Source organism: Heterodontus francisci, unplaced genomic scaffold (assembly GCF_036365525.1).
Source record: "Heterodontus francisci isolate sHetFra1 unplaced genomic scaffold, sHetFra1.hap1 HAP1_SCAFFOLD_461, whole genome shotgun sequence".
Taxonomy (NCBI): domain Eukaryota; kingdom Metazoa; phylum Chordata; class Chondrichthyes; order Heterodontiformes; family Heterodontidae; genus Heterodontus; species Heterodontus francisci.
Window position 1 is genome coordinate 1,117,123 of NW_027140390.1, and position 17,471 is coordinate 1,134,593.

At 51.1% G+C, this 17,471-nt stretch overlaps 1 protein-coding gene across 1 annotated transcript in view; it reads right to left on the bottom strand.

Annotated features, from left to right (window-relative positions):
- Window positions 1-37: 37 nt before the first annotated feature.
- Window positions 38-17,471, bottom strand: part of LOC137359604 (lysocardiolipin acyltransferase 1-like) — a 134,437-nt gene continuing 117,003 nt past the window's right edge. The window contains exon 5 of the mRNA XM_068025433.1: window positions 38-99. Coding sequence (XP_067881534.1) covers window positions 38-99 — 62 coding nt within the window. The remainder of the gene's footprint in view (window positions 100-17,471) is intronic.

Below are 17,471 nucleotides of genomic sequence, written 5' to 3' on the forward strand. Positions count from 1 at the left end.
GAATTGCCGCATCAAATTCTTAACTCACGCAATCTGTTCACGCTGCATTCAGTTCCCCACTTGTCAGTTTAACCTTGGTGGTGGGAAAGCCTTTAGCAACTATAACATGGGACAACATTAACAGTCACATGGACACTTATGAATTAAGCAAAGCCAATATAGATCTGTTAAAGAGGGAGATGGTGGCACAGTGGCAGTGTGAATAACTAGTAATTCAGAGGCTCAGGCTAATGTCCACAGAATTTAAGTTCAATAAATGAATTTTTTAAAAAATCTGCAATTGAAAGCTAGTCTCAGTAATGGTGTCATGAAACTATCGATAGTTGGATATAAGTATATAATTGCTCACAAAAGGGTGGCAGGTCAGAAGCTTGGACAGAATATTACAAGACAGCAAAGAAGGATTAAAAGATTAATAAGGAGGGAAAAATTAGAGTACGAGAGAAAGCTAGCTAGATATATAAAAACACCATAAGAATTGCTATAGATATTTAAATAGGAAAAGAGTTAACAAAGTGAGCATTGGTCCTATAGAAAGTGAGTCTGGGGAATTAATAATGGATAATAAGGAGATGGCAGATGAATTGAACAGATATTTTGCATCTGTCTTCACAATTGAGGATATAAGTAACATCCCAGTATTAACTGTAAGTCAGGAAATGGAAGGGAGGGAGGAACCGAAGAAAATTACAATCACCAGGGAAGTGGTGAACAAATTGTTGGAACTGCGGGCTGACAATCCCCGGGTCCTGATGGACTTCATCCTAGGGTGTTAAAAGAAGTGGCTAGTGAGATAGTTGATGTGTTAGTTTTAATTTTCCAAAATTCATTAGATTGGAAAATAGCGAATGTAAATCCTTTATTCAAAAGGGGAGGGAGACAGAAAGCAGGAAACTACAGGCCAGTTAGCTTAACATCTGTCTTAGGGAAAATTTTAGAAACTATTATTAAAGATATTATAGCAGGGCAGTTTGAAAAATTCAAGGTAATCAGGCAGAGTCAATATGGTTTTGTGAAAGGGAAATCAATTTATTGGAGTTCTTTGAAGAAGTTACGTGCTGTATATAAAGGGGAACTGGTGGATGGACCGTATTTAGATTTCCAGAAGGTATTTGATAAGTTGCCACATCAAAGGTTATTGCAGAAAATAAAATCTCATGGTGTAGGGGTTAACATTTTGGCACGGATAGAAGATTGGCTAGCTAACACGAAACAGAGAGTCGGCATAAATGGGTCATTTTCTGGTTGGCAAGATGTAACAAGTGGTGTACCACAGGGATCTGTGCTGGGGCCTCAACTTTTTACAATTCATATAAATCACTTAGATGAAGGGACCGAAGGTATGGTTGGTAAATTTACTGATGACACAAAGATAGGTAGGAAAGTAAGTTGTGAAGAGGACATAAGGGGGCTACAAAGGGATATAGATAGGTTAAGTGAGTGGGCAAAGATCTGACAAATGGAGTATAATGTGGGAAAGTGGGAAATTGTCCATTTCAGCAGGAAGAATAAAAAAGAAGCATATTATCTAAATGGTGAGAGATTGCAGAGCTCTGAGATGCAGAGGGATCTGGGTGTCCGAGTGCATGAATCGCAAAAGGTTAGTATGCAGGTACAGCATGTAATTAGGAAAGTTAATCAAATGTTATCATTTAAAACGGGAGGTAGAGAGAAAACAGGGAATTATAGACCAGTCAGCCTGACGTCGGTAGTGGGGAAAATTCTAGAGTCCATTATCAAAGATTTTATGGCAGAGCACCTGGAGAACAGTGGTAGAATCGGACAGAGTCAGCATGGATTTACAAAAGGGAAATCATGCTTGACAAATCTACTAGAATTCTTCGAGGATGTAACTAGTAGAGTTGATGATGGGGAGCCAGTGGATGTGGTTTATTTGGACTTTCAGAAGGCTTTCAACAAAGTCCCACATAAGAGATTAAAATTAAAGCGCGTGGGATTGGGGGTAGTATATTGCGATGGATAGAAAATTGGTTGGCAGACAGGAAACAAAGAGTAGGAATAAACGGGTCTTTTTCCAAATGGCAGGCAGTGACTAGTGGGGTACCACAGGGATTGGTGCTAGGACCCCAGCTATTCACAATATATATTAATGATTTAGATGAGGGAACTAAATGTAATATCTCTAAATTTGCAGATGACACAAAACTGGGTGGGAGGGTGAGTTGTGAGGAGGATGCAGAGAGGCTTCAGGGTGATTTGGACAAGTTGACTGAGTGGGCAAATGCATGGCAGATGCAGTATAATGTGGATAAATGTGAGGTTATCCACTTTGGTAGCAAAAACAGGAAGGCAAATTATCTGAACGGCTATAAACTGAGAGAGGGGAATATGCAGCGAGACCTGGGTGTTCTCGTACACCAGTCGCTGAAGGTAAGCATGCAGGTGCAACAGACGGTAAAAAGGGCAAATGGTATGTTGGCCTTCATAGCAAGAGGATTCGAGTACAGGAGCAGGGATGTCTTGCTGCAATTATACAGGACCTTGGTGAGGCCACATCTGGAATATTGTGTACAGTTTTGGTCTCCTTATCTGAGGAAGGATGTTCTTGCTATAGAGGGAGTGCAGCAAAAGTTTACCAGACTGATTCCTGGGATGGTGGGACTGATGTATGAGGAGAGATTGAGTCGGTTAGGATTATATTCGCTGGAGTTCAGCAGAGTGAGGGGGGATCTCATAGAAACCTATAAAATTCTAACAGGACTTGACAGGGTAGATGCAGGAAGGATGTTCCCGATGGTGGGGGATTCCAGAACCAGGGGTCATAGTCTAAGGATACGGGGTAAACCTTTCAGGACTGAGATGAGGAGAAATTTCACCCAGAGAGTGGTGAACCTGTGGAATTCACTACCACAGAAAGCATTTGAGGCCCTACCTGTCTGGCCGACAGGTCACTCCAGGCCCACAGCAAATGTGGTTGATTCCTAACTGCCCAATGAAATGGCCTAACAAACCACTCAGTTATCAAGGGAAATTAGGGATGGACAATAAATGCTGGCCTTGCCAACGATGCTCACATCCCATGAAAGAATTTTTAAAAAAGTACGGAATTAACTTGGTGGAGCTCTTTGAGGTATCAGAGAGGGTTGATGAGGAGAATGTGGTTGATGTGGTTGATGGACTTTCAAAAGCCGTTTGATAAGATGCCACAGAAGTATGGTCAGCAAAGTAAAAGCCCATGGAATATCGACAGGACACAGAGTAGTGGTGAATAGTTGGTTGTTAGACTGGAGGAGGGTAAATAGTGCAGTTCCCCAGGGTCAGTACGGGGACCACTGCTTTTCCTGATATATCAGAGAGAGTCAGTGTGTGTGGAACTGTACCCCAGTGAGAGTCAGTGTGTGTGGAACTGTCACCCAGTGAGAGTCAGTGTGTGTGGAACTGTCACCCAGTGAGAGTCAGTGTGTGTGGAACTGTCACCCAGTGAGAGTCAGTGTGTGTGGAACTGTCACCCAGTGAGAGTCAGTGTGTGTGGAACTGTCACCCAGTGAGAGTCAGTGTGTGTGGAACTGTCACCCAGTGAGAGTCAGTGTGTGTGGAACTGTCACCCAGTGAGAGTCAGTGTGTGTGGAACTGTCACCCAGTGAGAGTCAGTGTGTGTGGAACTGTCACCCAGTGAGAGTCAGTGTGTGTGGAACTGTACCCCAATGAGAGTCAGTGTGTGTGGAACTGTACCCCAGTGAGAGTCAGTGTGTGTGGAACTGTACTCCAGTAAGAGCCAGTGTGTGTGGAACTGTCACCCAGTGAGAGTCAGCGTGTGTGGAACTGTCACCCAGTGAGAGTCAGCGTGTGTGGAACTGTCACCCAGTGAGAGTCAGCGTGTGTGGAACTGTCACCCAGTGAGAGTCAGCGTGTGTGGAACTGTCACCCAGTGAGAGTCAGTGTGTGTGGAACTGTACTCCAGTAAGAGTCAGTGTGTGTGGAACTGTACCCCAGTGAGAGTCAGTGTGTGTGGAACTGTCACCCAGTGAGAGTCAGTGTGTGTGGAACTGTACTCCAGTGAGAGTCAGTGTGTGTGGAACTGTCACCCAGTGAGAGTCAGTGTGTGTGGAACTGTCACCCAGTGAGAGTCAGTGTGTGTGGAACTGTCACCCAGTGAGAGTCAGTGTGTGTGGAACTGCACCCCAGTGAGAGTCAGTGTGTGTGGAACTGTCACCCAGTGAGAGTCAGCGTGTGTGGAACTCTCACCCAGTGAGAGTCAGCGTGTGTGGAACTGTCACCCAGTGAGAGTCAGCGTGTGTGGAACTGTCACCCAGTGAGAGTCAGCGTGTGTGGAACTGTACTCCAGTAAGAGTCAGTGTGTGTGGAACTGTACCCCAGTGAGAGTCAGTGTGTGTGGAACTGTCACCCAGTGAGAGTCAGTGTGTGTGGAACTGTACTCCAGTGAGAGTCAGTGTGTGTGGAACTGTCACCCAGTGAGAGTCAGTGTGTGTGGAACTGTCACCCAGTGAGAGTCAGCGTGTGTGGAACTGTCACCCAGTGAGAGTCAGTGTGTGTGGAACTGTACCCCAGTGAGAGTCAGTGTGTGTGGAACTGTCACCCAGTGAGAGTCAGTGTGTGTGGAACTGTCACCCAGTGAGAGTCAGCGTGTGTGGAACTGTCACCCAGTGAGAGTCAGCGTGTGTGGAACTGTCACCCAGTGAGAGTCAGTGTGTGTGGAACTGTCACCCAGTGAGAGTCAGTGTGTGTGGAACTGTACCCCAGTGAGAGTCAGTGTGTGTGGTACTGTACCCCAGTGAGAGTCAGTGTGTGTGGAACTGTACTCCAGTAAGAGCCAGTGTGTGTGGAACTGTACCCCAGTGAGAGTCAGTGTGTGTGGAACTGTACCCCAGTGAGAGTCAGTGTGTGTGGAACTGTACCCCAGTGAGAGTCAGTGTGTGTGGAACTGTACCCCAGTGAGAGTCAGTGTGTGTGGAACTGTACCCCAGTGAGAGTCAGTGTGTGTGGAACTGTACCCCAGTGAGAGTCAGTGTGTGTGGAACTGTCACCCAGTGAGAGTCAGTGTGTGTGGAACTGTCACCCAGTGAGAGTCAGTGTGTGTGGAACTGTACCCCAGTGAGAGTCAGTGTGTGTGGAACTGTACCCCAGTGAGAGTCAGTGTGTGTGGAACTGTACCCCAGTGAGAGTCAGTGTGTGTGGAACTGTACCCCAGTGAGAGTCAGTGTGTGTGGAACTGTACCCCAATGAGAGTCAGTGTGTGTGGAACTGTCACCCAGTGAGAGTCAGTGTGTGTGGAACTGTACCCCAGTGAGAGTCAGTGTGTGTGGAACTGTACCCCAGTGAGAGTCAGTGTGTGTGGAACTGTCACCCAGTGAGAGTCAGTGTGTGTGGAACTGTACCCCAGTGAGAGTCAGTGTGTGTGGAACTGTACCCCAGTGAGAGTCAGTGTGTGTGGAACTGTACCCCAGTGAGAGTCAGTGTGTGTGGAACTGTCACCCAGTGAGAGTCAGTGTGTGTGGAACTGTCACCCAGTGAGAGTCAGTGTGTGTGGAACTGTCACCCAGTGAGAGTCAGTGTGTGTGGAACTGTCCCCCAGTGAGAGTCAGTGTGTGTGGAACTGTACCCCAGTGAGAGTCAGTGTGTGTGGAACTGTACCCCAGTGAGAGTCAGTGTGTGTGGAACTGTACCCCAGTGAGAGTCAGTGTGTGTGGAACTGTACCCCAGTGAGAGTCAGTGTGTGTGGAACTGTACCCCAGTGAGAGTCAGTGTGTGTGGAACTGTCACCCAGTGAGAGTCAGTGTGTGTGGAACTGTCACCCAGTGAGAGTCAGTGTGTGTGGAACTGTACCCCAGTGAGAGTCAGTGTGTGTGGAACTGTACCCCAGTGAGAGTCAGTGTGTGTGGAACTGTACCCCAGTGAGAGTCAGTGTGTGTGGAACTGTACCCCAGTGAGAGTCAGTGTGTGTGGAACTGTACCCCAGTGAGAGTCAGTGTGTGTGGAACTGTACCCCAGTGAGAGTCAGTGTGTGTGGAACTGTACCCCAGTGAGAGTCAGTATGTGTGGAACTGTACCCCAGTGAGAGTCAGTATGTGTGGAACTGTACCCCAGTGAGAGTCAGTGTGTGTGGAACTGTACCCCAGTGAGAGTCAGTGTGTGTGGAACTGTACCCCAGTGAGAGTCAGTGTGTGTGGAACTGTCACCCAGTGAGAGTCAGTGTGTGTGGAACTGTCACCCAGTGAGAGTCAGTGTGTGTGGAACTGTCACCCAGTGAGAGTCAGTGTGTGTGGAACTGTCACCCAGTGAGAGTCAGTGTGTGTGGAACTGTCACCCAGTGAGAGTCAGTGTGTGTGGAACTGTCACCCAGTGAGAGTCAGTGTGTGTGGAACTGTCACCCAGTGAGAGTCAGTGTGTGTGGAACTGTCACCCAGTGAGAGTCAGTGTGTGTGGAACTGTCACCCAGTGAGAGTCAGTGTGTGTGGAACTGTCACCCAGTGAGAGTCAGTGTGTGTGGAACTGTACCCCAGTGAGAGTCAGTGTGTGTGGAAACATACACCAGTGAGAGTCAGTGTGTGTGGAACCGTACCCCAGTGAGAGTCAGTGTGTGTGGAACCGTACCCCAGTGAGAGTCAGTGTGTGTGGAACCGTACCCCAGTGAGAGTCAGTGTGTGTGGAACCGTACCCCAGTGAGAGTCAGTGTGTGTGGAACCGTACCCCAGTGAGAGTCAGTGTGTGTGGAACCGTACCCCAGTGAGAGTCAGTGTGTGTGGAACCGTACCCCAGTGAGAGTCAGTGTGTGTGGAACTGTACCCCAGTGAGAGTCAGTGTGTGTGGAACTGTACCCCAGTGAGAGTCAGTGTGTGTGGAACTGTCCCCCAGTGAGAGTCAGTGTGTGTGGAACTGTACCCCAGTGAGAGTCAGTGTGTGTGGAACCCGTACCCCAGTGATAGTCAGTGTGTGTGGAATAGTCACCCAGTGAGAGTCAGTGTGTGTGGAACTGTACCCCAGTGAGAGTCAGTGTGTGTGGAACTGTACCCCAGTGAGAGTCAGTGTGTGTGGAACTGTACCCCAGTGAGAGTCAGTGTGTGTGGAACCGTACCCCAGTGAGAGTCAGTGTGTGTGGAACCGTACCCCAGTGAGAGTCAGTGTGTGTGGAACCGTACCCCAGTGAGAGTCAGTGTGTGTGGAACTGTACCCCAGTGAGAGTCAGTGTGTGTGGAACTGTACCCCAGTGAGAGTCAGTGTGTGTGGAACTGTACCCCAGTGAGAGTCAGTGTGTGTGGAACTGTCACCCAGTGAGAGTCAGTGTGTGTGGAACTGTACCCCAGTGAGAGTCAGTGTGTGTGGAACTGTACCCCAGTGAGAGTCAGTGTGTGTGGAACTGTACCCCAGTGAGAGTCAGTGTGTGTGGAACTGTCACCCAGTGAGAGTCAGTGTGTGTGGAACTGTACCCCAGTGAGAGTCAGTGTGTGTGGAACTGTACCCCAGTGAGAGTCAGTGTGTGTGGAACTGTCACCCAGTGAGAGTCAGTGTGTGTGGAACTGTACCCCAGTGAGAGTCAGTGTGTGTGGAACTGTCACCCAGTGAGAGTCAGTGTGTGTGGAACTGTCACCCAGTGAGAGTCAGTGTGTGTGGAACTGTCCCCCAGTGAGAGTCAGTGTGTGTGGAACTGTACCCCAGTGAGAGTCAGTGTGTGTGGAACTGTACCCCAGTGAGAGTCAGTGTGTGTGGAACTGTACCCCAGTGAGAGTCAGTGTGTGTGGAACTGTCACCCAGTGAGAGTCAGTGTGTGTGGAACTGTCACCCAGTGAGAGTCAGTGTGTGTGGAACTGTACCCCAGTGAGAGTCAGTGTGTGTGGAACTGTACCCCAGTGAGAGTCAGTGTGTGTGGAACTGTACCCCAGTGAGAGTCAGTGTGTGTGGAACTGCACCCCAGTGAGAGTCAGTGTGTGTGGAACTGTCACCCAGTGAGAGTCAGTGTATGTGGAACTGTACCCCAGTGAGAGTCAGTGTGTGTGGAACTGTCACCCAGTGAGAGTCAGTGTGTGTGGAACCGTACCCCAGTGAGAGTCAGTGTGTGTGGAACCGTACCCCAGTGAGAGTCAGTGTGTGTGGAACCGTACCCCAGTGAGAGTCAGTGTGTGTGGAACCGTACCCCAGTGAGAGTCAGTGTGTGTGGAACCGTACCCCAGTGAGAGTCAGTGTGTGTGGAACTGTACCCCAGTGAGAGTCAGTGTGTGTGGAACTGTCACCCAGTGAGAGTCAGTTGTGTGGAACTGTCACCCAGTGAGAGTCAGTGTGTGTGGAACTGTCACCCAGTGAGAGTCAGTGTGTGTGGAACTGTCACCCAGTGAGAGTCAGTGTGTGTGGAACTGTCACCCAGTGAGAGTCAGTGTGTGTGGAACTGTCCCCCAGTGAGAGTCAGTGTGTGTGGAACTGTCACCCAGTGAGAGTCAGTGTGTGTGGAACTGTCACCCAGTGAGAGTCAGCGTGTGTGGAACCCGTACCCCAGTGAGAGTCAGTGTGTGTGGAACTGTCACCCAGTGAGAGTCGGTGTGTGTGGAACCCGTACCCCAGTGAGAGTCAGTGTGTGTGGAACCCGTACCCCAGTGAGAGTCAGTGTGTGTGGAACTGTACCCCAGTGAGAGTCAGTGTGTGTGGAACTGTCACCCAGTGAGAGTCGGTGTGTGTGGAACCCGTACCCCAGTGAGAGTCAGTGTGTGTGGAACCCGTACCCCAGTGAGAGTCAGTGTGTGTGGAACCCGTACCCCAGTGAGAGTCAGCGTGTGTGGAACTGTCACCCAGTGAGAGTCAGTGTGTGTGGAACTGTCCCCCAGTGAGAGTCAGTGTGTGTGGAACTGTACCCCAGTGAGAGTCAGTGTGTGTGGAACTGTCACCCAGTGAGAGTCAGCGTGTGTGGAACTGTCACCCAGTGAGAGTCAGCGTGTGTGGAACTGTCACCCAGTGAGAGTCAGCGTGTGTGGAACTGTCACCCAGTGAGAGTCAGCGTGTGTGGAACTGTCACCCAGTGAGAGTCAGCGTGTGTGGAACCCGTACCCCAGTGAAAATCAGCGTGTGTGGAACTGTACCCCAGTGAGAGTCAGTGTGTGTGGAACCCGTACCCCAGTGAGAGTCAGTATGTGTGGAACCCGTACCCCAGTGAGAGTCAGTGTGTGTGGAACCCGTACCCCAGTGAGAGTCAGTGTGTGTGGAACTGTACCCCAGTGAGAGTCAGTGTGTGTGGAACTGTCACCCAGTGAGAGTCAGTGTGTGTGGAACTGTACCCCAGTGAGAGTCAGTGTGTGTGGAACCCGTACCCCAGTGAGAGTCAGCGTGTGTGGAACTGTCACCCAGTGAGAGTCAGCGTGTGTGGAACTGTCACCCAGTGAGAGTCAGCGTGTGTGGAACTGTCACCCAGTGAGAGTCAGCGTGTGTGGAACTGTCACCCAGTGAGAGTCAGCGTGTGTGGAACCCGTACCCCAGTGAGAATCAGTGTGTGTGGAACTGTACCCCAGTGAGAATCAGTGTGTGTGGAACTGTACCCCAGTGAGAATCAGTGTGTGTGGAACTGTCACCCAGTGAGAGTCAGTGTGTGTGGAACTGTCACCCAGTGAGAGTCAGTGTGTGTGGAACTGTCACCCAGTGAGAGTCAGTGTGTGTGGAACTGTCACCCAGTGAGAGTCAGTGTGTGTGGAACTGTACCCCAGTGAGAGTCAGTGTGTGTGGAACTGTACCCCAGTGAGAGTCAGTGTGTGTGGAACTGTACCCCAGTGAGAATCAGTGTGTGTGGAACTGTACCCCAGTGAGAGTCAGTGTGTGTGGAACTGTCCCCCAGTGAGAGTCAGTGTGTGTGGAACTGTCCCCCAGTGAGAGTCAGTGTGTGTGGAACTGTCCCCCAGTGAGAGTCAGTGTGGGTGGAACTGTCACCCAGTGAGAGTCAGTGTGTGTGGAACTGTCACCCAGTGAGAGTCAGTGTGTGTGGAACTGTACCCCAGTGAGAGTCAGTGTGTGTGGAACTGTACCCCAGTGAGAATCAGTGTGTGTGGAACTGTACCCCAGTGAGAGTCAGTGTGTGTGGAACTGTCCCCCAGTGAGAGTCAGTGTGTGTGGAACTGTCCCCCAGTGAGAGTCAGTGTGTGTGGAACTGTCCCCCAGTGAGAGTCAGTGTGTGTGGAACTGTCCCCCAGTGAGAGTCAGTGTGTGTGGAACTGTCCCCCAGTGAGAGTCAGTGTGTGTGGAACTGTCACCCAGTGAGAGTCAGTGTGTGTGGAACTGTCACCCAGTGAGAGTCAGTGTGTGTGGAACTGTACCCCAGTGAGAGTCAGTGTGTGTGGAACTGTACCCCAGTGAGAGTCAGTGTGTGTGGAACTGTACCCCAGTGAGAGTCAGTGTTTGTGGAACTGTACCCCAGTGAGAGTCAGTGTGTGTGGAACTGTCACCCAGTGAGAGTCAGTGTGTGTGGAACTGTACCCCAGTGAGAGTCAGTGTGTGTGGAACCCGTACCCCAGTGAGAGTCAGTGTGTGTGGAACTGTCACCCAGTGAGAGTCAGTGTGTGTAGAACTGTCCTCCAGTGAGAGTCAGTGTGTGTGGAACTGTCCTCCAGTGAGAGTCAGTGTGTGTGGAACTGTACCCCAGTGAGAGTCAGTGTGTGTGGAACCCGTACCCCAGTGAGAGTCAGTGTGTGTGGAACCCGTACCCCAGTGAGAGTCAGTGTGTGTGGAAGCATACCCCAGTGAGAGTCAGTGTGTGTGGAACTGTACCCCAGTGAGAGTCAGTGTGTGTGGAACTGTCACCCAGTGAGAGTCAGCGTGTGTGGAACTGTCACCCAGTGAGAGTCAGCGTGTGTGGAACTGTCACCCAGTGAGAGTCAGCGTGTGTGGAACTGTCACCCAGTGAGAGTCAGCGTGTGTGGAACTGTCACCCAGTGAGAGTCAGCGTGTGTGGAACTGTCACCCAGTGAGAGTCAGCGTGTGTGGAACTGTCACCCAGTGAGAGTCAGCGTGTGTGGAACTGTCACCCAGTGAGAGTCAGCGTGTGTGGAACTGTCACCCAGTGAGAGTCAGCGTGTGTGGAACTGTCACCCAGTGAGAGTCAGCGTGTGTGGAACTGTCACCCAGTGAGAGTCAGCGTGTGTGGAACCCGTACCCCAGTGAGAGTCAGTGTGTGTGGAACTGTCACCCAGTGAGAGTCAGTGTGTGTGGAACTGTCACCCAGTGAGAGTCAGCGTGTGTGGAACTGTCACCCAGTGAGAGTCAGCGTGTGTGGAACCCGTACCCCAGTGAGAGTCAGTGTGTGTGGAACTGTCACCCAGTGAGAGTCAGTGTGTGTGGAACTGTCACCCAGTGAGAGTCAGCGTGTGTGGAACTGTCACCCAGTGAGAGTCAGCGTGTGTGGAACCCGTACCCCAGTGAGAGTCAGCGTGTGTGGAACTGTCACCCAGTGAGAGTCAGCGTGTGTGGAACCCGTACCCCAGTGAGAGTCAGTGTGTGTGGAACTGTCACCCAGTGAGAGTCAGTGTGTGTGGAACTGTCACCCAGTGAGAGTCAGTGTGTGTGGAACCCGTACCCCAGTGAGAGTCAGTGTGTGTGGAACCCGTACCCCAGTGAGAGTCAGTGTGTGTGGAACCCGTACCCCAGTGAGAGTCAGTGTGTGTGGAACCCGTACCCCAGTGAGAGTCAGTGTGTGTGGAACCCGTACCCCAGTGAGAGTCAGTGTGTGTGGAACCCGTACCCCAGTGAGAGTCAGTGTGTGTGGAACCCGTACCCCAGTGAGAGTCAGTGTGTGTGGAACCGTACCCCAGTGAGAGTCAGCGTGTGTGGAACCGTCACCCAGTGAGAGTCAGCGTGTGTGGAACCGTCACCCAGTGAGAGTCAGCGTGTGTGGAACCGTCACCCAGTGAGAGTCAGCGTGTGTGGAACTGTCACCCAGTGAGAGTCAGCGTGTGTGGAACTGTCACCCAGTGAGAGTCAGCGTGTGTGGAACAGTCACCCAGTGAGAGTCAGCGTGTGTGGAACAGTCACCCAGTGAGAGTCAGTTTGTGTGGAACCCGTACCCCAGTGAGAATCAGTGTGTGTGGAACTGTACCCCAGTGAGAGTCAGTGTGTGTGGAACTGTCACCCAGTGAGAGTCAGTGTGTGTGGAACCCGTACCCCAGTGAGAATCAGCGTGTGTGGAACTGTCACCCAGTGAGAGTCAGCGTGTGTGGAACTGTCACCCAGTGAGAGTCAGTGTGTGTGGAACCCGTACCCCAGTGAGAATCAGTGTGTGTGGAACTGTACCCCAGTGAGAGTCAGTGTGTGTGGAACTGTACCCCAGTGAGAGTCAGTGTGTGTGGAACTGTCACCCAGTGAGAGTCAGTGTGTGTGGAACTGTCACCCAGTGAGAGTCAGTGTGTGTGGAACTGTCACCCAGTGAGAGTCAGTGTGTGTGGAACTGTACCCCAGTGAGAGTCAGTGTGTGTGGAACTGTACCCCAGTGAGAGTCAGTGTGTGTGGAACTGTCACCCAGTGAGAGTCAGTGTGTGTGGAACTGTCACCCAGTGAGAGTCAGTGTGTGTGGAACTGTACCCCAGTGAGAGTCAGTGTGTGTGGAACTGTACCCCAGTGAGAGTCAGTGTGTGTGGAACCGTACCCCAGTGAGAGTCAGTGTGTGTGGAACCGTACCCCAGTGAGAGTCAGTGTGTGTGGAACTGTCACCCAGTGAGAGTCAGTGTGTGTGGAACTGTCACCCAGTGAGAGTCAGTGTGTGTGGAACTGTACCCCAGTGAGTGTCAGTGTGTGTGGAACCCGTACCCCAGTGAGAGTCACTGTGTGTGGAACCCGTACCCCAGTGAGAGTCAGTGTGTGTGGAACTGTACCCCAGTGAGAGTCAGTGTGTGTGGAACTGTACCCCAGTGAGAGTCAGTGTGTGTGGAACTGTACCCCAGTGAGAGTCAGTGTGTGTGGAACTGTACCCCAGTGAGAGTCAGTGTGTGTGGAACTGTACCCCAGTGAGAGTCAGTGTTTGTGGAACTGTCACCCAGTGAGAGTCAGTGTGTGTGGAACTGTCACCCAGTGAAAGTCAGTGTGTGTGGAACTGTACCCCAGTGAGAGTCAGTGTGTGTGGAACCCGTACCCCAGTGAGAGTCAGTGTGTGTGGAACTGTCACCCAGTGAGAGTCAGTGTGTGTAGAACTGTCCTCCAGTGAGAGTCAGTGTGTGTAGAACTGTCCTCCAGTGAGAGTCAGTGTGTGTGGAACTGTCACCCAGTGAGAGTCAGTGTGTGTGGAACCGTACCCCAGTGAGAGTCAGTGTGTGTGGAACTGTCACCCAGTGAGAGTCAGTGTGTGTGGAACCCGTACCCCAGTGAGAGTCAGTGTGTGTGGAACCCGTACCCCAGTGAGAGTCAGTGTGTGTGGAACCCGTACCCCAGTGAGAGTCAGTGTGTGTGGAACCGTACCCCAGTGAGAGTCAGCGTGTGTGGAACTGTCACCCAGTGAGAGTCAGCGTGTGTGGAACTGTCACCCAGTGAGAGTCAGCGTGTGTGGAACTGTCACCCAGTGAGAGTCAGTGTGTGTGGAACTGTCACCCAGTGAGAGTCAGCGTGTGTGGAACTGTCACCCAGTGAGAGTCAGTTTGTGTGGAACCCGTACCCCAGTGAGAATCAGTGTGTGTGGAACTGTACCCCAGTGAGAATCAGTGTGTGTGGAACTGTACCCCAGTGAGAGTCAGTGTGTGTGGAACTGTCACCCAGTGAGAGTCAGTGTGTGTGGAACCCGTACCCCAGTGAGAAGCAGCGTGTGTGGAACTGTCACCCAGTGAGAGTCAGCGTGTGTGGAACTGTCACCCAGTGAGAGTCAGTGTGTGTGGAACCCGTACCCCAGTGAGAGTCAGTGTGTGTGGAACTGTACCCCAGTGAGAGTCAGTGTGTGTGGAACTGTACCCCAGTGAGAGTCAGTGTGTGTGGAACTGTCACCCAGTGAGAGTCATTGTGTGTGGAACTGTACCCCAGTGAGAGTCAGTGTGTGTGGAACTGTACCCCGGTGAGAGTCAGTGTGTGTGGAACTGTACCACGGTGAGAGTCAGTGTGTGTGGAACTGTACCCCAGTGAGAGTCAGTGTGTGTGGAACTGTACCCCAGTGAGAGTCAGTGTGTGTGGAACTGTACCCCAGTGAGAATCAGTGTGTGTGGAACTGTACCCCACTGAGAGTCAGTGTGTGTGGAACTGTCCCCCAGTGAGAGTCAGTGTGTGTGGAACTGTCCCCCAGTGAGAGTCAGTGTGTGTGGAACTGTACCCCAGTGAGAGTCAGTGTGTGTGGAACTGTACCCCAGTGAGAGTCAGTGTGTGTGGAACTGTCACCCAGTGAGAGTGTGTGTGGAACTGTACCCCAGTGAGAGTCAGTGTGTGTGGAACCCGTACCCCAGTGAGAGTCAGTGTGTGTGGAACTGTCACCCAGTGAGAGTCAGTGTGTGTAGAACTGTCACCCAGTGAGAGTCAGTGTGTGTGGAACTGTACCCCAGTGAGAGTCAGTGTGTGTGGAACTGTACCCCAGTGAGTGTCAGTGTGTGTGGAACTGTACCCCAGTGAGAGTCAGTGTGTGTGGAACTGTCACCCAGTGAGAGTCAGTGTGTGTGGAACTGTACCCCAGTGAGAGTCAGTGTGTGTGGAACTGTACCCCAGTGAGAGTCAGTGTGTGTGGAACCGTCCCCCAGTGAGAGTCAGTGTGTGTGGAACCGTACCCCAGTGAGAGTCAGTGTGTGTGGAACCGTACCCCAGTGAGAGTCAGTGTGTGTGGAACCGTACCCCAGTGAGAGTCAGTGTGTGTGGAACCGTACCCCAGTGAGAGTCAGTGTGTGTGGAACCGTACCCCAGTGAGAGTCAGTGTGTGTGGAACCGTACCCCAGTGAGAGTCAGTGTGTGTGGAACCGTACCCCAGTGAGAGTCAGTGTGTGTGGAACCGTACCCCAGTGAGAGTCAGTGTGTGTGGAACCGTACCCCAGTGAGAGTCAGTGTGTGTGGAACCGTTCCCCAGTGAGAGTCAGTGTGTGTGGAACCGTACCCCAGTGAGAGTCAGTGTGTGTGGAACCGTACCCCAGTGAGAGTCAGTGTGTGTGGAACCGTACCCCAGTGAGAGTCAGTGTGTGTGGAACCGTACCCCAGTGAGAGTCAGTGTGTGTGGAACCGTACCCCAGTGAGAGTCAGTGTGTGTGGAACCGTACCCCAGTGGGAGTCAGTATGTGTGGAACCGTACCCCAGTGAGAGTCAGTGTGTGTGGAACTGTCACCCAGTGAGAGTCAGTGTGTGTGGAACCGTACCCCAGTGAGAGTCAGTGTGTGTGGAACCGTACCCCAGTGGGAGTCAGTGTGTGTGGAACCGTACCCCAGTGAGAGTCAGTGTGTGTGGAACCGTACCCCAGTGAGAGTCAGTGTGTGTGGAACTGTACCCCAGTGAGAGTCAGTGTCTGTGGAACCGCACCCCAGTGAGAATCAGTGTGTGTGGAACTGTACCCCAGTGAGAGTCAGTGTGTGTGGAACTGTACCCCAGTGAGAGTCAGTGTGTGTGGAACTGTACCCCAGTGAGAGTCAGTGTGTGTGGAACCAGTAACCCAGTGAGAATCAGTGTGTGTGGAACTGTACCCCAGTGAGAGTCAGTGTGTGTGGAACTGTACCCCAGTGAGAGTAATCGAGTTATCCAACACAGAAACAGGCCCTTCGGTCCATCTTGTCCATGCCAATCATCAAGCACCAGATTCTAATCCCATTTTCCCGCACTTGGCCCGTAGCCTTGTATGTTCTGGCGTTTCAAGTGCTCATCTAAATATTTCCTAAATGTTGTGAGGGTTTCTGCCTCGACCACCTCTTCAGGCAGTGTGTTCCAGATTCCAACCACACTCTGGGTGAAAATTCTTTTCCTCAAATCCCCTCTATACCTCCGGCCCCTGGTTATTGACAGCTCTGCTAAGTGAAAAAGTCTCTTCCTATCTAACCTATCAATGCCCCTCATAATTTTGTCTACCTCAATCATGTCCCCCCTCATCCTTCTCTGCTGCAAGGAACCCCAGCCTTTTCAGTCTCTCTTCATAGCTGAAATGCTCCAGCCCAGGCAACATCCTAGTGAATCTCCTCTGCACCCTCTCCAGTGCAATCACATCCCTCCTATAGTGTGTGGTGACCAGAACTGTACACAGTACTCCAGCTGTGGCCTCACTAGTGTTTTATACAGCTCCATCATAACCTCCCTGCTCTTATATTCTATACCTCAGCTAATAAAGACAAGTATCCCATATGCCTTCCTAACCACCTTATCTACCTGTGCTGCTGCCTTCAGTGATCTATGGACAAGTAAACCAAGGTCCCTCTGACCCTCTGTACTTCCTAGGGTCCTACCATCCACTGTATATTCCCTTGCCTTGTTAGTCCTCCCAAAATGCATCACCTCACACTTCTCAGAATTAAATTCCATTTCGCACTGCTCCGCCCATCTTACCAGCCCATCTATATCGTCCTGTAATATAAGGCTTTCCTCCTCACTATTTACAACACCACCAATTTTCATGTCATCTGCGAACTTACTGATCATACCTCCTATATTCGTCTAAATCATTAATATACACTACAAACAGCAAGGGTCCCAGCACCGATCCCTGCGGTACACCACTGGTCACAGGCTTCCACTCGCAAAAACATCCCTCAACCATCACCCTCTGCCTCCTGTCACTAAACCAATTTTGGATCCAATTTGCCAAATTGCCCTGGATCCCATGGGTTCTTAGCTTAACCAATCTCCCATGCGGGACATTATCAAAAGCCTTACTGAAGTCCATGTATACTACATCAACTGCTTTACCCTCATCTACTCATCTAGTCACCTCCTCGAAAAATTCAATCAAGTTAGTTAGGCACGATCTCCCCCTGACAAAGCCATGCTGACTATCCCTGATTAATCCCTGCCTCTCCAAGTGGAGATTAAACCTGTCCCTCAGAATATTTTCCAGTATTTTCCCAACCACTGATGTTCGAGTCATTGGCCTGTAATTACCTGTTTATCCCTACTACCGTTCTTGAATAATGGTACCACATTCACTGTCCTCCAGTCCTCTGGTACCTCTCCTGTGGCCAGAGAGGAGAGTCAGAAAACTGATGCTGTAATTATTGTGAATGAGGAGGTTAGTTGAAGTACGTTCTCCCTATATCCCTCGCACTCCGACCTCCTCCCCATATCCCTCGCACTCTGTCCTCCTCCCCATATCCGTCGCACTCTGGCACAGTGGCGCAGTGGTTAGCACCGCAGCCTCACAGCTCCAGCGACCCGGGTTCAATTCTGGGTACTGCCTGTGTGGAGTTTGCAAGTTCTCCCTGTGTCTGCGTGGGTTTTCTCCGGGTGCTCCGGTTTCCTCCCACATGCCAAAGACTTGCAGGTTGATAGGTAAATTGGTCATTATAAATTGCCCCTAGTATAGGTAGGTGGTAGGGAAATATCGGGACAGGTGGGGAAGTGGCAGGAATATGGAATTAGTGTAGGATTAGTATAAATGGGTG